At 40.2% G+C, this 15759-nt stretch overlaps 1 protein-coding gene across 2 annotated transcripts in view; it reads right to left on the reverse strand.

Moving 5' to 3' along the window:
• The window catches only part of Slc4a1ap (solute carrier family 4 member 1 adaptor protein), a 33064-nt gene that overhangs the window by 2205 nt on the left and 15100 nt on the right, over positions 1–15759 (reverse strand). The window contains exons 9-13 of one of the 2 annotated variants that reach the window (XM_057762443.1): positions 14279–14390; positions 8144–8381; positions 6522–6608; positions 2242–2309; positions 957–1026 (exon numbers count right to left, since the gene is read on the reverse strand). In XM_057762443.1, the coding sequence (XP_057618426.1) occupies positions 957–1026; positions 2242–2309; positions 6522–6608; positions 8144–8381; positions 14279–14390 (575 nt within the window). Of the gene's footprint in view, positions 1–956; positions 1027–2241; positions 2313–6521; positions 6609–8143; positions 8382–14278; positions 14391–15759 lie in introns of both variants that reach the window. The other variant, XM_057762434.1, reaches the window with a different exon arrangement.

Consider the following 15759-nt stretch of genomic DNA (forward strand, 5'->3'; position numbering starts at 1 on the left):
TAAGGTGCTGAAATACATCTTACCTTTTGTGTAGGCATTTTATATAATGCCTAAGAATTAATAAGAAACTGATACTATTTCATTATATTTAGATAAAAAAATGAGTAGATGAGATAGAATCTGTTTTCTTCTTTCAGTTAATAAAATTAAAATTCTTGCAAAAATAAGCAGAAAAATCTAAAGAACTCATACATCCCTTATCTAGCTTTAATGATTAATCATCCGTGGCCAATTCTTTATGTGCTATCCCTGCGTATCCTCCACTACCAAAGCACTCTACCTGTGACCCTGTCTAGACTATAAGGACACCTTCCAAAAGCTACCATTCAACATCATGCAGAGCTTTAAAGAGTCAACAGAAATTTCTAACAGCATATACTCAGTTAGTGTTCAAATGTGTACGACTGTCTCACTATTTTTGCTTATTTATCTATTTATTTATTTTGAAGCAGGGTCTCACGTAGCCCAGGCTGGCCTCAACTTGCTAAGTGCTGGGTAATGGGCCTGTGCCACCACACCTGGCTTGTGCAGTGTTAGAGATTAAACCCAGGGCTCTCCAAACGCTAGGCTAGCACTCTACCAGCTGAGTTACACACTAGACCATTACAATTTTTTAAAAGATGCACCAATTCTACTCAGTTGATGTGTCTCTGTGTCCTTTAGTAACATCAAAAGGGAGACTTACTATATACTTTTGTAACTTTCTTAAGTATATAACCTATTTAAAAATATAAGCAGGGGCCAGAGGGATGACTCAGAGGTTAGGACCACTGGCTGCTTTTGCAGAGGACTTGAGTTCAGTCCCAGCACGACATGGCAGCTCACAAACACCAGTAACTCCAGCTCCAGGGGCTCCAACACCTCTTCTAGCTTCCATGTTGTACACATACACACCTACAGGTAGGCACTCACACACATACACACATCTTGAAGGTTAAGAAAAATAAAAACTGCACCTTCAGGTGGAACCCACACACAGTAGTCTGGATCATCTTCAGGGTATTTGGAAGAAAGTACGGGTGGAAACTGTAAAGAAGAAATAGACAATTTTACTCAACAGAGTTGTTTCTTAGTCAGAGTCTCACTGAGCAGCTCAGGATCCCCTGGAATCAGTGACACCCTACCTACAATTGCAGGTTTGTCCCACCATGTCCCACCATGTTTGATCCCAAGGACTTTTAGCTATAAGAATTATTTTTATTCCTGTCAGTAAACAAAACTGAGAGAACAGTCTTCATGAATGATCCTAACATTGGTAACTAATTTGAGGGCACATTTTTTTCCTCAGTGTTGAATGTCTTCCTCAATTGCTCTCCACTTTTATTTTATTTTTGGGACAAAGTCTCACCATGAAGCTTCAGCTGGCCTGAACACATTACATGGACCAGGATGGCCTCAAAGTCACAGAGATCCACTTGCCTCTGCCTCCCAAGTTCTGTTCCACACCGGTTCCACCAATTATTTATTCATTTGTTTGTTCACCTATCTATCTATCTATCATCTATCTATCTATCTATCTATCTATCTATCTATCTATCTATCTATCATCTACCTACCTACCTACCTATTTTTGGTTGTTCTCTGTGTAGCCTTGGCTGTTCTGAAACTCACTCTGTGGACCAAGCTGGCCTTGAACTCAGAGATCCCCCTGCCCCTACCTCTGCTGGAATTAAAGGCTTGTGCCACCACACCCAGGTTTCATTTGTTTGTTTTTTTATTTAACTTATCTATTTGTGATTTTGAGTGTGCGAATTATCCCAGGATGCCGGGGACTTGAGGACACACTCTAACAATCCCACTTCTGGTAGTTTACTAGTTACAAGATTATACATCCCTAAGATAACTAAGACAGCACTGGTATAGTAAAAATCCACAAAGAACCCAGCTGTCCCTCTATAAGGATCTAGCTAAATAGGGTCCATCTACACAGCAGGAAGCTCTTGATACAGTAATATGATTTCCATAATACATTTAAAAATTAAGATTAGACAAGAGAACATCAATTATACTTTTGTGTCATGAAAGGAGGAAGATAACACATTACTCGAATATCTCCACCTTGCATACTAAGATAAGAAAAAATTAATAAATTAATAAGAGGTAGCTTGTAGGGTAGATGAGCAGGGTAGACGGAGAATTAGAACAATGAAAATTAAGGAGGGCCCAGATTTCTACAAGGAGTTAAGGCTGCTAGAAACTCTAAGGCAGTCTCAAGAGTCACACACCCACGGTAGTACTTACTTTGCCTGGACCAGGAGCTTTCTTTTTCTTCATCTCATCTCTCTTTTTTTCATATTCATTCGCTGGTGCTACTTTAAGGAGAAAAAAGTAGAAATAGCTATTTTCAGAAAAAAGTAAAAGTGCTCCAGAAAGAAGCTCCCTGGGATGCTGCTGTAACTGATCCTGCTGGCATGTCTACAACTCTAGGATGCATATTAGGCTCAGAAAGCTGGCTCAGTGGTTAAGAGCACTTGCAGAGGAGACACACTGGACAACTCCCAACTACCTGTAACTTCAGCTGCAGAGGACCTAACACCTCTGGATTCCGTAGGCACTGGCACTCATGTGTACTTACCCACATGTGCGCGCACACACACACACACACACACACACACACACAACTAAAAACAAATCTTTTTAAAGACTGTTTAAGAGTGTTTGCTGCTCTTCCAGAGGACTAGAGTGTGGTTCCCAGCACTCGTCAAGCAGCTCATAAGCATCCATAATCTGGCTCCAAAGGACTCTAATGCCACCTTCTGGTCTCTGCAGGCATCTGTACACATGTGGCATGCAATCACACACACACATACATACATTTTAAAGTTTTATACATAAACTTAAAAATAGGTAGGGGCTGGAGAGGTGACTCAGCAGTTAAAAGCATATATTAATCTTGCATGGACCTGAGTTTGGTTCTCAGTACACATATCAGGTGCCTCACAACACCTACAGCGCCAGCTCTAGAGGGATCTGGCACCGCTGGCCCGTGAGAGCAGCAGCACTTACATACTTATATCCCCACACAGCCACACACATCATTTTAAAAATAGAATAAATCATAAAACACACACACATATACATATATGCACTATAGAATAGTCCTCTTGTACACTGTAAAAATTTGTCAAATTGGTTTAATAAAAAGCTGATTGATCGGAGGCGAGGCAGGAATTATAGGTGGGACAACCAAACTAAGAGAATGGTTGGGATGAAGAAGGGTGGAGTCAGAGGAGTCACCAGCCAGCCGCCGAGGAAGCAGGATGTGTAGAAAATGAGGTAACAAGCCATGAGCCACATGGCAGAGTATAAATAGGGATATGGGTTAACTTAAAATGTAAGAGCTAGTTAGTAATAAGCCTGAGCATTTATAATTAATATATAAGTTCCCCTGTTGGTTATTTGGGAGCAGGCAGTCAGGACAGGGAAACTTCCACTTACATATGGTGTTCCAATGTGGGACAACTACATTCACACAAAACCTGAGAAAGTTTAAAAAAGGATTCTAAACACACAAAAGAACAGAGTCAAGCATGGCTTCTTGGTCAGGGAGCAGAGTATAGCTCTTTTAAGAGACAGTTTCTTAGCTCAGTGCTAGTGACAAAAACCTAACAGATCTTTCCAGAGTCCTGCTAACACTTAAACGGAGTTTATGAGCAGCGGGTGGCATGCTAAGGCTGCTGTGTGGACCCAGAAACTTCCCAGAGATGGGGCCGCAAACATGGCTCCCAAAGTTGGTGGCAAACATACCTTTGCCATGAGAGGAGCCAGTCACCAGACACCACAATCTAAGTTACACAGAAGTTTAACTTTGCTCATGCTGTCAGAAAAGGATTACAGATACGCAGTAAAGAAGATTCAGATGGGAAAAGCCTCTACATGGGTTATAGTGTGTTTAAAAATATACATAGGTTTGGGAGAGAGAAGAGGAAGAGTATATACAATCTTAAATTTAAAAATATAGTTTTAAAATAATAAAGTTCTTAAAAAGGGAATAAAGTAATATAAAAAAAGCCATGTAAAGATGGGAAATACACAGAGAATCTGGATCTTGTATGTTATGTTGTATTTGAATTTTTTGGTTTCTAAGAAATACAGAATTAAAACGAGTCAACCAAGCTACATATTTTAAAAATATCTTGATTTCAAAATTTAAGTCAAAAGATATGTTACTTTGGGGGAGAGGTTATGCTTTTATTTCCCCCAGAAAATGAGATTTATCCAGGCTAAGGAAAAACAGGTTTGATTGAGGAAGACTCCCCAAAAAAATCCTAGCTACATAAATAAACCCAAAAGAACCACAAGACATGTGATGTATATTTTACCTGCTCAAACATAAAACAAAAAAATTATCTTTGGCTGATTTATGTATAATGCAAATCTATACTCGTATTAATCCCAATATGTATGCTACCTTTAAAAGTTTATGAATTTTCAGAGTAAGGAACAAACACCAATGAAAATGGATGGCCCAGGTGATCCAGCATCTCAGAGTGCCTCTGTTACAGTCTCCTCAGAATTCTACAACTAGAACAGCTTTAAGGCTATTGGCTGAGACGATCCAGCCTCATAGAATACTACAGTCAGGACTTGACCATAATCCTAAATTTTCTCAGGGTCCCCCAAAGATTACCAGCACTCCCAATCAACAGGAAGTAGTCTAGTGAACTATTTCCACATTCCCCCAAAGATGGGTTATGGATATTTATTATCATTTAAGGGGGTTGGTTACAGGTTGTCATTATTAATGTCATTATTAACTGAACAAAGGAGATCTAGTTCTAAAAAGAAAACAGCTATTAATCTAAAAATATTTTACATTGGTATTGATTTTTGTATATTGATTCAAATTTAAAGTTAATTTTGTTTTACTGTATGTATGTTTCTACTCTTGTTTAAGGTATTATGTTTATGCAGCTCATTTAAAAATGTAATGTATAATTAAAAATACAGATTAATAGCCATCTATAACAGTCAAACTTATAGTCATGTTAGGTATGTTTTCAAGGCCATACATAGATATTTCTAGATAGATGGTCTTCAAACACTTCAAAGACCTACAGAATATGGCATTTAATATGTTTAATAACCTAAGGCTTTTCATGACAGTGAGACACATCTGCTTCTGGCAGTACCAATCTACTTCACAGAGAAGATGATGGGCATTGAAGAAACTATATGGAGTTTGTTTTCATTATGGCAAAAGCTAGCCATGTGGGCAAAGAAACTGCCTTTGCCCCAACTTCTGACAATTACTATCCAAATTGGACCCAGCAGGACACCAAGAAAAGAGAGAGAGGAAGGGGGGGGCAACTGCCAAACTTTGCCGAGACAAGGTAGAACAGTCCCTCAAAATTCTCTGCTTCTCAGAAAAGTATGTCAGAAGGCCAGAGACAGATGTCCCAACATTACAGAGGAAACTTAGGTAACTGCCCAGGGAGCCAGATGATGACCTTGTCATCTGAGGTCTTTGACAAAGTTGAAGACTACATAGTCATAGTTAAAGATTTCCTTAGTTATGATAAAAGGTAAATTAGGTACAAAACTTTAGATTCACAAAGATAGATAATAAAATATTTCCTCAATTTGTCATTTGAATTGGTTTAATAAAAAGCCGATTGGCCGGTAGCCAGGCAGAAATTATAGATGTGACAACCAAACTAAAAATGATGGGAAGGGCGGAGTCAGACGAGTCACCAGCCAGCTACCAAGGAAGCAGGACATGCACAAAATGAAGTAAGAAGTCATGAGCCATGTGGCAGAGTGTAAATAAAGAATATGGGCTAACTTATAATGTAAGAGTTATTAATAAGTAATAAGCCTAAGCTATTGGCCAAGCATTTATAATTAATATAGAAGTCTCCGTGTCAGTTATTTGGGAGCAGGCAGTTGGGACTGGGAAACTTCTGCCTACATACATACATACATACATACACACACACACACACACACACACACACACACAGAAACACATGCACATATATACACACACACATACACACACATATATATGAGAATTATATACATAATGGTAATTTTCCTATCACTGTTATCTTTTAGCTTCTAGTTAACAAAGCTAGGCTATAAGCTTGATTACGACATGGCTGCTTTTACTAGTCATGTTTTAACTATAACAGGCAAAGCCAGAGAAAAGCAGCCTTTCTAAGTAAGCCAACCTATCAACTGATTTATCACTATAGGTTCGATTCACTTCCATGGTAGAATGTAAGGACTGAGAGATGTAATGCTGGAGGGGCTTCTTCTATCTGGTCAGAGAGAAGCATGAGGCATTGAATGCTCTGTGGAACAGATAGGGAGCCCCAAGAAACAGGAGAAAAAAAAAAAAGGCAAATAATATGGCACCAAACAATCTCTGTGCATTCTCATCTTGTCTAGGGCCTGGCTGTAGCATTTGTGTGGCCATTTTCTGTCCTTTCTCCCAAGGCAGTTGCTACCATTCCCTCCTCACAAAACCAGCTACCAGCTGTGTGCAGAGCAGCAATGGAGTCGGCTATATTACTTACCTGAAGGGTCCTCACATGATGAGGCTGTTTTGCCCATCTCTGGATAATGTTCACTCCGTTCTGCTTGGCTGAGTTGAGACATGTTTCCTATAAAAACAGTACCAGGATATATCGTTGTTATTTCATTCACGGGAGAGTCCAAAAAGGAAAAACAAGAAGAGCACCTGCATACTCATTTAGTTAGAATACCAGCAGATGCATTACCCTTGACGTCTTTGGTAAAGAGCCTCCAGAAGTCTAGCAGAACCACCCAAGCTCCACTCTAAAGACAAGCTTAGTGGTGATTCTTACAACAGGCCTTAAAATGTAAATATATCCCTCTCAACTTACAAATTTAAGTTCTAGAAGTATATATTTAAAAATATACCAGAATTAAGCATCGAGTTTTATTATTTATATTTTTGCAATAGCAAAAATTAATACAGCCAGTGAGACAGCTCAGCAGGTAAACAAACCCGCTGCCAGACCTGAATTCAGTCCCAGGACCCACATGGCAGGAGAGAACTGACTCCTGAAAGTCATTCTCCTGCCTCCACATGCACACCATAGCACAAACACACGTGCCCCATGCCACACACAAAGAAGGTCATTTAACATTTTTCAATTTCATTTAAAAAGGATGAAATATTTTACATGTTTAAAAAGTAAAAGGTAATTAAATCATAATGCATACATACACTGGACCACTACGACCCTCTGTAAAAGAAAATCACATTTTAAAAATAATATTTTCACTCTTCCTTATCTGTTCCACAAAGCCAGTAAGATGGTTCAGCAGCGTCAGGCACTTGCTGCCAAGCCTGATTCCCCACAATGCACATGGTGGAAGGAGAGAACCAACTCCCACAGTTCTCTGACTGCCATATGTATGCCATGGTGGTCACATACTCACATACAAACATAAATGTAACTTTAAAAACTAAAAAAATAACAGCATTTTTAGAACATAGAAAAAATAGGCTGTAGAACAGCAGGTAGAATATGATTCTGTTTCAAAAAATAAGAAGAGAACCAAAAGCCTGGAATAATCCCTTATCGATCAGATTTACTAATTATTTCATCTTTAAGGCTTTTAAACCAAGTTTTAAAACCTGAGTTCTTAAATAAAGTTATTTCACTTAAGCTGACAACAATTCCCAGAAGACCATACACTACCTAACAAAAGTCCCAGTACCGGGCACGAGAAACCTACCCCAGCGGCTGCTCACGCCAGTCTATGCAACTCCCTCAACAACACAAGCCATTGCCATTGCCCTTCACTGCCTTCCAGAGGCTGAAGACCCTGCACCCTAGAGCCTGGAGCTATCTACCTGGAAGCACTGGCCCTGCAGTCTAGCTTCCACAGTACCAGAAAGTACTGCGCAAACTGACAAGTCCTGTCCAGCTGTGACCAGTCTGAGCCAGAACAATGACCAACCTGGCAAGATCCACCTAAAAGTGCAGTAGTGTCGCCAACAGCCGCCTCAGTGGACTTAAGGCTGAAACAGAGACAACAAAGCCTGCTGCTGTCACACATACACACTTTGAGCCTCTGTAACAACAAGCAAAACAGGCTTTGTTTTTTCAAGTCTTCCTATAATGAATACAATCGCCCACCAGCAAGCATAGGAAAAAGATACTACCATGGCCTTCTGTCTCCGTAGAGCAAGAAGGATCTGTGGGGGCTCTCGGGTCCACTGCTGTTCCCAGCTCTGTCTCCATCTCTTGAGGCAGCCTACTGCTTCCAGCCTCCATGTGCTCCTCATGCTTCTCCTCCGTTTTCTCCTCCTCTTCTTCCTCTTCCTCCTCCTCTTCTACTTCAGGTTCATCCTTCATTTTCATTAAAGCTGGAGGGAGCTCTGGACGCTTGGGCGGCAACTTCTACAAGGGAAGTAAGACCATGAACAAGTCAGTAGTTTTGCATGATGGTGAAAAGAGACAACTTTCTTCTAGGAGGTTAGGTTAAATAGAAACAATACAAACTTTAGATGAGCAAGCCCAGTCTCTAGAAGCATGACCTCCTCAGGGAATTTGTCCATCTATGGATCTTAGTGACTTTCAGCAACTTCTAAACTGGGAACACATACAATAACCTACACTGGATCTGCAGCACACACAAAACAACAACAAACCAAGCACAGATTGTTCAACACCACACTGAGTATGCAGTTCTGTCACAGTGTGCTTGCCTAGCAGACGCAAAGCCCTAGCTTCAGTCTTCAGTGCTACACGGGGTTACAGGATTATCAAATATAAAACACTTTTAGGAAACAAAACATTATTCAATTGAGAATAGCAGCAGGAATTCCATCCTGTTATACCTTTTGCTGTCAAAGGGCTTTAATTTATTACAAACTCTCCAGGGAAGTAAATCAAATATATGTTTTCAAGAAAAAAATCATTTGTACCGTCCTACCACCCCCTCCCTTGGGTATTTTGAGACAAGGTCTTACTATATAGTGTTGGCTGACCTGAAAACTTAGTATGTAGACAAGTCTGACTTCAAATTTGGGAGTGATCCTCCTGTCTCTGCCTCCCAAGTATAGAGATTATAGCCCCAGGCCACAAGCTAGTCCCTTAATATTTTTTAAATAAAGTCATCCTTTTTTATAATCTCCTTTTTTTTTCTAGACAGTTTCTCTGTGTAACAGTCCTGGCTGACCTGGAACTCACTCTGTAGACCAGGCTGGCCTTGAACTTATTGAGATCCATCTGCCTCTGCCTCTCAAGTGCTGGGATGAAAGGCATGTGCCACCACCACCCAGCTAAATAATCCTTTTTTTTTTAAAGCCTTTTAAGAAATCATTTTTCTTCTATTTAAACCTGGATATGTCTCTCTCTGTAACTTCATTTTAAGTAAGTCACATAACTCATTCCAAATCTGTAACTGGGGCTTCAGACATTTGGTTCATCACAATTCAAGGTCCTTCGATCTCAATTGTTTTGTTGTTTGTTTTGAGACAGTTTGGCTCTGTAGCCCAGGCTGGTCCAGAACTTGAGTCCCTGTCTCAGGCTCCCCAATACGGGGCTAGAGATATACAGTACTAAACCTGCTTTGTTTATTCACACACACACACACCACAGACAATAAATCCATGTGTGAGATTCCAACTCCTAAGATCTCTCAAAATGTTATCTCATTGGAGATAAGGTCTTAATTGATTAAGTTAAAATGAGGCATTTATGGTAGGGTACTAAGATACACTTAGTCAAATGGCTGAGAAACGCCGGACTTACTTAAGACAGTAAGACGGGCAGCATTAGCGAGGAGAAGCAATATGAAAGGACAGCCACTGTAAGCCACAGAGGACACCAACTGTGCCAGCAGCTTGACCTCGGACTTCTAGTATCTAGAACCATGAGGAAATAAAAATTGCAAAGCATAACAGGCTGATTTTATTATGTTTTTTTTACTTAAGCCACTATGCTGACTAGTTTTATGTTAACTTGACAAAAGCTAGAGGTGGGAGCCTCAATTCAGAAAATGCTTCAATAAGACCAGGCTACAGCAGGCCTGTGGAGCATTCAGTGATTAATATGGAAAGGCCAGAAGAGCCCAGTCCATGGTAGTGGGGCCATCCCTGGACTTGCGGTGTTGGTTTATATAAGACAGCAGGCTGAGCAAGCCACAAGGAACGAGCCAGTAAGTAACAACCCCCCTCCACAGACTCTGCATCAGCTCCTGCCTCCAGGTTCCTGCCCTGCTTGAGTTCCTGTTCTGACTTCCTTCAGTGATGAACAGTGCTATGAAAGTGGAAGCCAAATAAACTCTTTCCTCCCCAAGTTGCTTTGGTCACAGCAATAGACAGTCACTTAGTTTATAGCAGCCTCAGCAAGCTAACACAAGGTTCAGCTCTTCAGAGTGATGAAAATCTTTTAAAAAGTCAGACTATGAGTAGAAATGTACATAAAGCACACATCATAAGGTTCTACAGGAAAGGAGGAAGATGATGAAACTTGAGAGATGGTCTGACTTTTGCAGCTAGTGACATGATGACGGTGTGGTCTGGGATCCTGCCTGGGTCTCTGCATGTAAGACATAGCAATCCCACGTTGTACAAGGTGTTAGGACTAAATCAGTCACAGAAGGTCATATGGTAAGTGTGAGCACACTATTAGTAACAGATAAGCTAATGTGTTAGTGCATCTATCAAGCAAGTTAAAAACATTCAACACAGGAATTCTACTCATACCCGTGGGCTGCCTAATAGCCTAGTCTTGAGATTTCTGTATCTCTGAGCCCTCATCAAAGAAGCTTCTATTTGCAGTAGGTGGTGATCAGCATAAATGTGCATAATGGGTCAAGACACAGCGATTAAGAGACGATGGACTGTTTAGCTCCAAATGGGACATCTATATTCTATCTGCTCCTCCCAAGGCTCAGGGATCAATGCAGAAAAGGGGACAGAAAGATGCTGTGGAACAATCCCTTTGTACACTATGAAGATTTGTTGTTGTGATTGGTTTAATAAACGCTGCCCAGCCAATAGCCAGGTTAAAATTAGGCAGGAGAGCTAGACTAGGAAAATGCTGGAAGGAAGAAGGGCAGAGTCTGGAGTTGCCAGTCAGACGAAGAGGGGGCAGATGAATGTGCCATGCTATAAATGGTACCACCACGTGGCAGAATATAAATAAGGAATATGGGTTAATTTAAAATGTAAGAGCTAGTTAATAATAAGCCTTAGCTACTGGCCGGCAATTTCTGCTTTTTCTTGGGTAGGCTATAGGTTACTGGCAGCAAGCAGAAGCACAACTCATTTAAAAGACACTTCCTGGCTCAGTGCTAGTGGCAAAAATCCTGCATCTCTTTTCAGAGGTTGCTGTGGGATAATGCTTTTGTACACTGTAAAGATTTGTCACTTGCGTTGGTTTAATAAAATGTTGATTAGCCTGTACCCAAGCAGGAAGTATAGGTAGGACGACCAGACCAGAATTCTGGGAAGAGGAAAGGCAGAGATACAGTCACTAGCCAAACACATAGGAAGCAACATGAGAATGCCTCACTGATAAAAGGTACCAAACCACGTAGCTAAACACAGACAAGACTTATGGGTTAATTTAAGCTGTAAGAGCTAGTTAATAAAAAGCCTAAGCTAATACACCAAACAGCTTACAATTAATGTAAGCCTCTGTGTATTTCTTTGGGACTGAACAGCTGTGAGACTGGGCAGGACAGAAATTTTCATTTATAAGAGGCCCTGCTACTTAACACTGAAATGGAGTCTATGAGCAGCAGGTGATAACATTACTCGGTGGCGGCATGGACCCAGAAACTTCCGAGAGTTGGAACAGTAAACACAGCTCCCAGAGTTGGCAGTAATCGATGACATGAGACTAGCTTCACAGAAACCCAAGGAGTGGGGCGAAGTCAGTCGCCAAAGCCAATGCTTTACCACTTAGCAGTTTAAAGGCTCATATAGTCAGAAAAATAATAGAGATCTGCAGTAAGAACAGATTCAGACAGGAAAAAAAAACTCTCTAAATGGTTTAAAGTGTGTTTAAAAATGTACATGGGGGGGGGCTGGAGAGATGGCTCAGTGGTTAAGAGCACTGCCTGCTCTTCCAAAGGTCCTGAGTTCAATTCCCGGCAACCACATGGTGGCTCACAACCATCTATCTGTAATGAGGTCTGGTGCCCTCTTCTGGCCTGCAGACATACACACAGACAGAATACTGTATACATAATAAATAAATATATAAAAATAAAAAAAAAATGTACATGGGCTTGGGAGAGAAAAGAGAAAGAGCATATATAGTCTTAGATTTTAAAAATATAGTTTTAAAATAATAAACTTCTTTAAAAGGAGTAAAGTAATATTTTAAAAGCCATGTAAAGATGGAAAATACAGAGATTCTCAATACTATATGTTATTATATCATCTTTTAAATTTTTTGGCTGCTAAGAGACACTGGATTATAAAAACTGCTAGATTTTGGAGAAATTACTCAGTGGTTAAGAACACTGACTGCTCTTCCAGAGGACCCGGGTTCAATGCCCAGCAACCACATGGCAGCTCACAACTGTCTGTAATTACAGTTCCAGGGGACCCAACACCCATGGCAAAACATCAGTGCATATAAAATAAAAATAAATTTTAAAAAACCTGCTAGATTCAACCAACCTATATATTTTAAAAATATGTTGACTTCAAAATATAAGTCAAAAGATATCTTACTTTGGGGAAGAGGTTATGCTTTTATTTCCACAGAAAATGAGAGACTGTCACCTAAGACTGCAAGAGTCAGAGGCAGCAAACGACTATAAGAAAACAGTGTTTTCTGGACATAGCAGGACAGTGACATAGAACATACAGTAGTTCTAACAGCACACACGAGACTTCCACAAGTGCAAGCCAGACAAAAATCCCAACACGGAAAAGAGAGATGGGTACAAAGTTCTAGCCCTAAGCGAGGAGCTACTGGCAAATGGTAGATGTTGGAGAGCGAGAGTCAGTTTTCTCTGGTCAGTCAATTATGCTCCAGTAGAAGGACACACATCTAAGAACACATGGACAGCACAAATTGGGTTCAATGGCTTAAAAAAATAAAGAAGAGGTGCTGGGCTGTGGTAGTGGTGCACATCTTTAATCCCAGCATTTGGGAGGCAAAGGCCAGCCTGGTCTACAGAGCTAGTTCCAGGGCAGCCAGAAACTCTATCTTGAAAAATTAAAATAAATAAATAGTCTACAAAGCTGGGTGGTCAGAAGGGGCCATGGATCTTGGAGAAGTTGAAGGAGACTGAATACAATCAAAGCACACTATACAAAATTCTCAAAAAACTATTTTTTTAAATGAGAAGAAAAACAATATTTCAGCAGTAAACAAAAATATATTGGGGAAAAAAGAAATCAACACAGGTACTTCTTCCCTAAATATAACATTCATTAGAAACTAATAAACTAGTTCCAGGATAGCCAGGACTACATAGTGGGACTATGTCTTTAAAAAAAAATTACGAATGAGTTATTTTCAAGTTGACTGGCATAGATTAATTAATCAACTCTCTTGTGTACATGTGCATGCCTGTGTACACACACGAGGCCAGAAGAGAACAACAGATGTCTCTCCATCACACTCCGCCACATTCCTTTATGGTAGCATCTGTTACTGAACCTGCAACCAGCTAGGTGCTGTAGAATAATCCTCTTGTATACTGTAAAGATTTGTCACTCAAATTGTTTTAATAATACACTGACTGGCTAGTAACCAAGCAGGAAATATAGGCGAGGCGACCAAACTTAAGGATGATGGAAAGGAGAAGAGTAATATCAGGAGGTTACCAGGAGTTACCAGCAGATGCAGAGGGAGCAGGAGATGAATGTGCCATGCTAATAAAGGTACTTCCACATGGCAAGAGCATAAATAAGGAATATGTAAGGGCTAGTTATCAATAAGCCTGAGCTATTGGCTGAGCATTATTAATTTACATTAAGCTTCTTAGTGGTTATTTGGGAACTGGAGGGAGAAAGAGAAATATCTATCCATTTATAGCTAGGCTTGTCAGTCAGCAAGCCCAGCAATCCTCCTGCCTTAGCATCCCTCAGAGCTAGGGCTGTATCTTGCATAGGACCATGCTTCATGACATGGGTCCTAGGATACTTGGGAACCAAGTACTTCAACAGCTGAGCCATCTCTGCATCCCAGTTCACCACTTCTGAGAAGGGATACTCACACTAAGCCAACAGTCCTTTCCCATATTACTAGGGAACAAGACAGAAACTCTTGCTTGGGGACAGTACAAGGACTAAGAGGTAAACACACTCTACTGCACAACTTACCCCTACTGTTCCAGTTTTTAATTTGAATTTGCTTCCTCCTTTCATGGCACCAAAGAGAGGTAATGCAAGTTTCTTAGCTTTGTTTTCAGCATTTGTTGTCTGAAGTTCAGTCCTAGGAAAAAGAACAATTATAAATATCTATCCTAGGAAAGTCTGAGATTTAACTTACATACCAAGAAACTGGGCCCATAAGATGGCTCAGTGGATAAAAATACTTGTCAATCAAATTTGACAACCTAAGTTCAAACCCCCGAACCCACGTAAAGGTGGAAGAAGAGAACTAACTCCCCAAAGTTGTCCTGACCTCCACATATGTGTACCACTCCTCAACCAGTATCACACACAAAATAATAAGAGAGAAAATGTTTTTTTAAAATACCATGAAACTAACCAGTACACCTCTGAAAAGCAAAAATGACCACAAGATGGTTATCTGGACACAAACTGAGAGAGGGCAGCAGAGCCTATTGAGGAGTGTGAGACAACACAGGTACTAAAGGCAAGATGAGGCTGCCCCTCAGCCCAGTTATTCCCAGGGCTTTGCATTTATCCAATGGTGACTATAGGACATGGTCACTGGTGAAGGAAAATAAAAGTGTAGCCCATCTTTAACATCTAGATGCTCTTACATTAGAGTTCCAGGTTTCCTACAGAGGAGTGAGGGGTATGACCCACACTGATAACCTAAAGCAACACTGTACAATGGAGCTTTCTGCAATGATGAAAAAAAACTTTGTTTTAGATTGCATTATTCATTTGATTAGATATCAGCTACATTTAGCCAGTGAGCACTTGAAATGTGGTTAATATGCTAAAGGATTGAATTTGTAAATCCTTAAGAAATTTTAATAGTGTATGTTTAGTATGAGAGGATGTTACCCTGGACAGCACAGGTCTAAAACAAGAAGCACTCTGCACAATGTCCTGTAATGTACTAGCCAGGCTTATTCTTGTATCAACACACTCTACATTTTAATAGTATATAGTGTTTAGTATGATAGGATGTTACACTGGACAGCACAGGTCTAAAACAAGAAGTACTCTGCACAATGTCCTGTAATGTACTCGCCAGGCTTATTCTTGTATCAACACACTCTACATTTTCAAACTTGTCAATAAAAGCACATAAAACCTTTAAGTATTGTCATTGAAAATATGATCTTGGGCTGGAGAGATGGCTCAGTGGTTAAGAGCACTGCTCTTCCAAAGGTCCTGAGTTCAATTCCCAGCACCCACATGGTGACTCACAACCATCTATAATGGGACCTGATGCCCTCTTCTGGTGTAAAGGTGTACATGCAGATAGAGCATTCATATATACATAAAATAAATAAATCTTTTTTTTAAAGATTTATTTACTTATTATGTATACAGTGTTCAGCCTGCATGTATGCCTGCAGGCCAGAAGAGGGAAGCAGATCTCATAAATAATTCTTTAAAAAAAGAATGAATGACTAATTATAAATTTGATCTAAACTATG

Source organism: Chionomys nivalis, chromosome 1 (assembly GCF_950005125.1).
Source record: "Chionomys nivalis chromosome 1, mChiNiv1.1, whole genome shotgun sequence".
Taxonomy (NCBI): Eukaryota; Metazoa; Chordata; class Mammalia; order Rodentia; family Cricetidae; genus Chionomys; species Chionomys nivalis.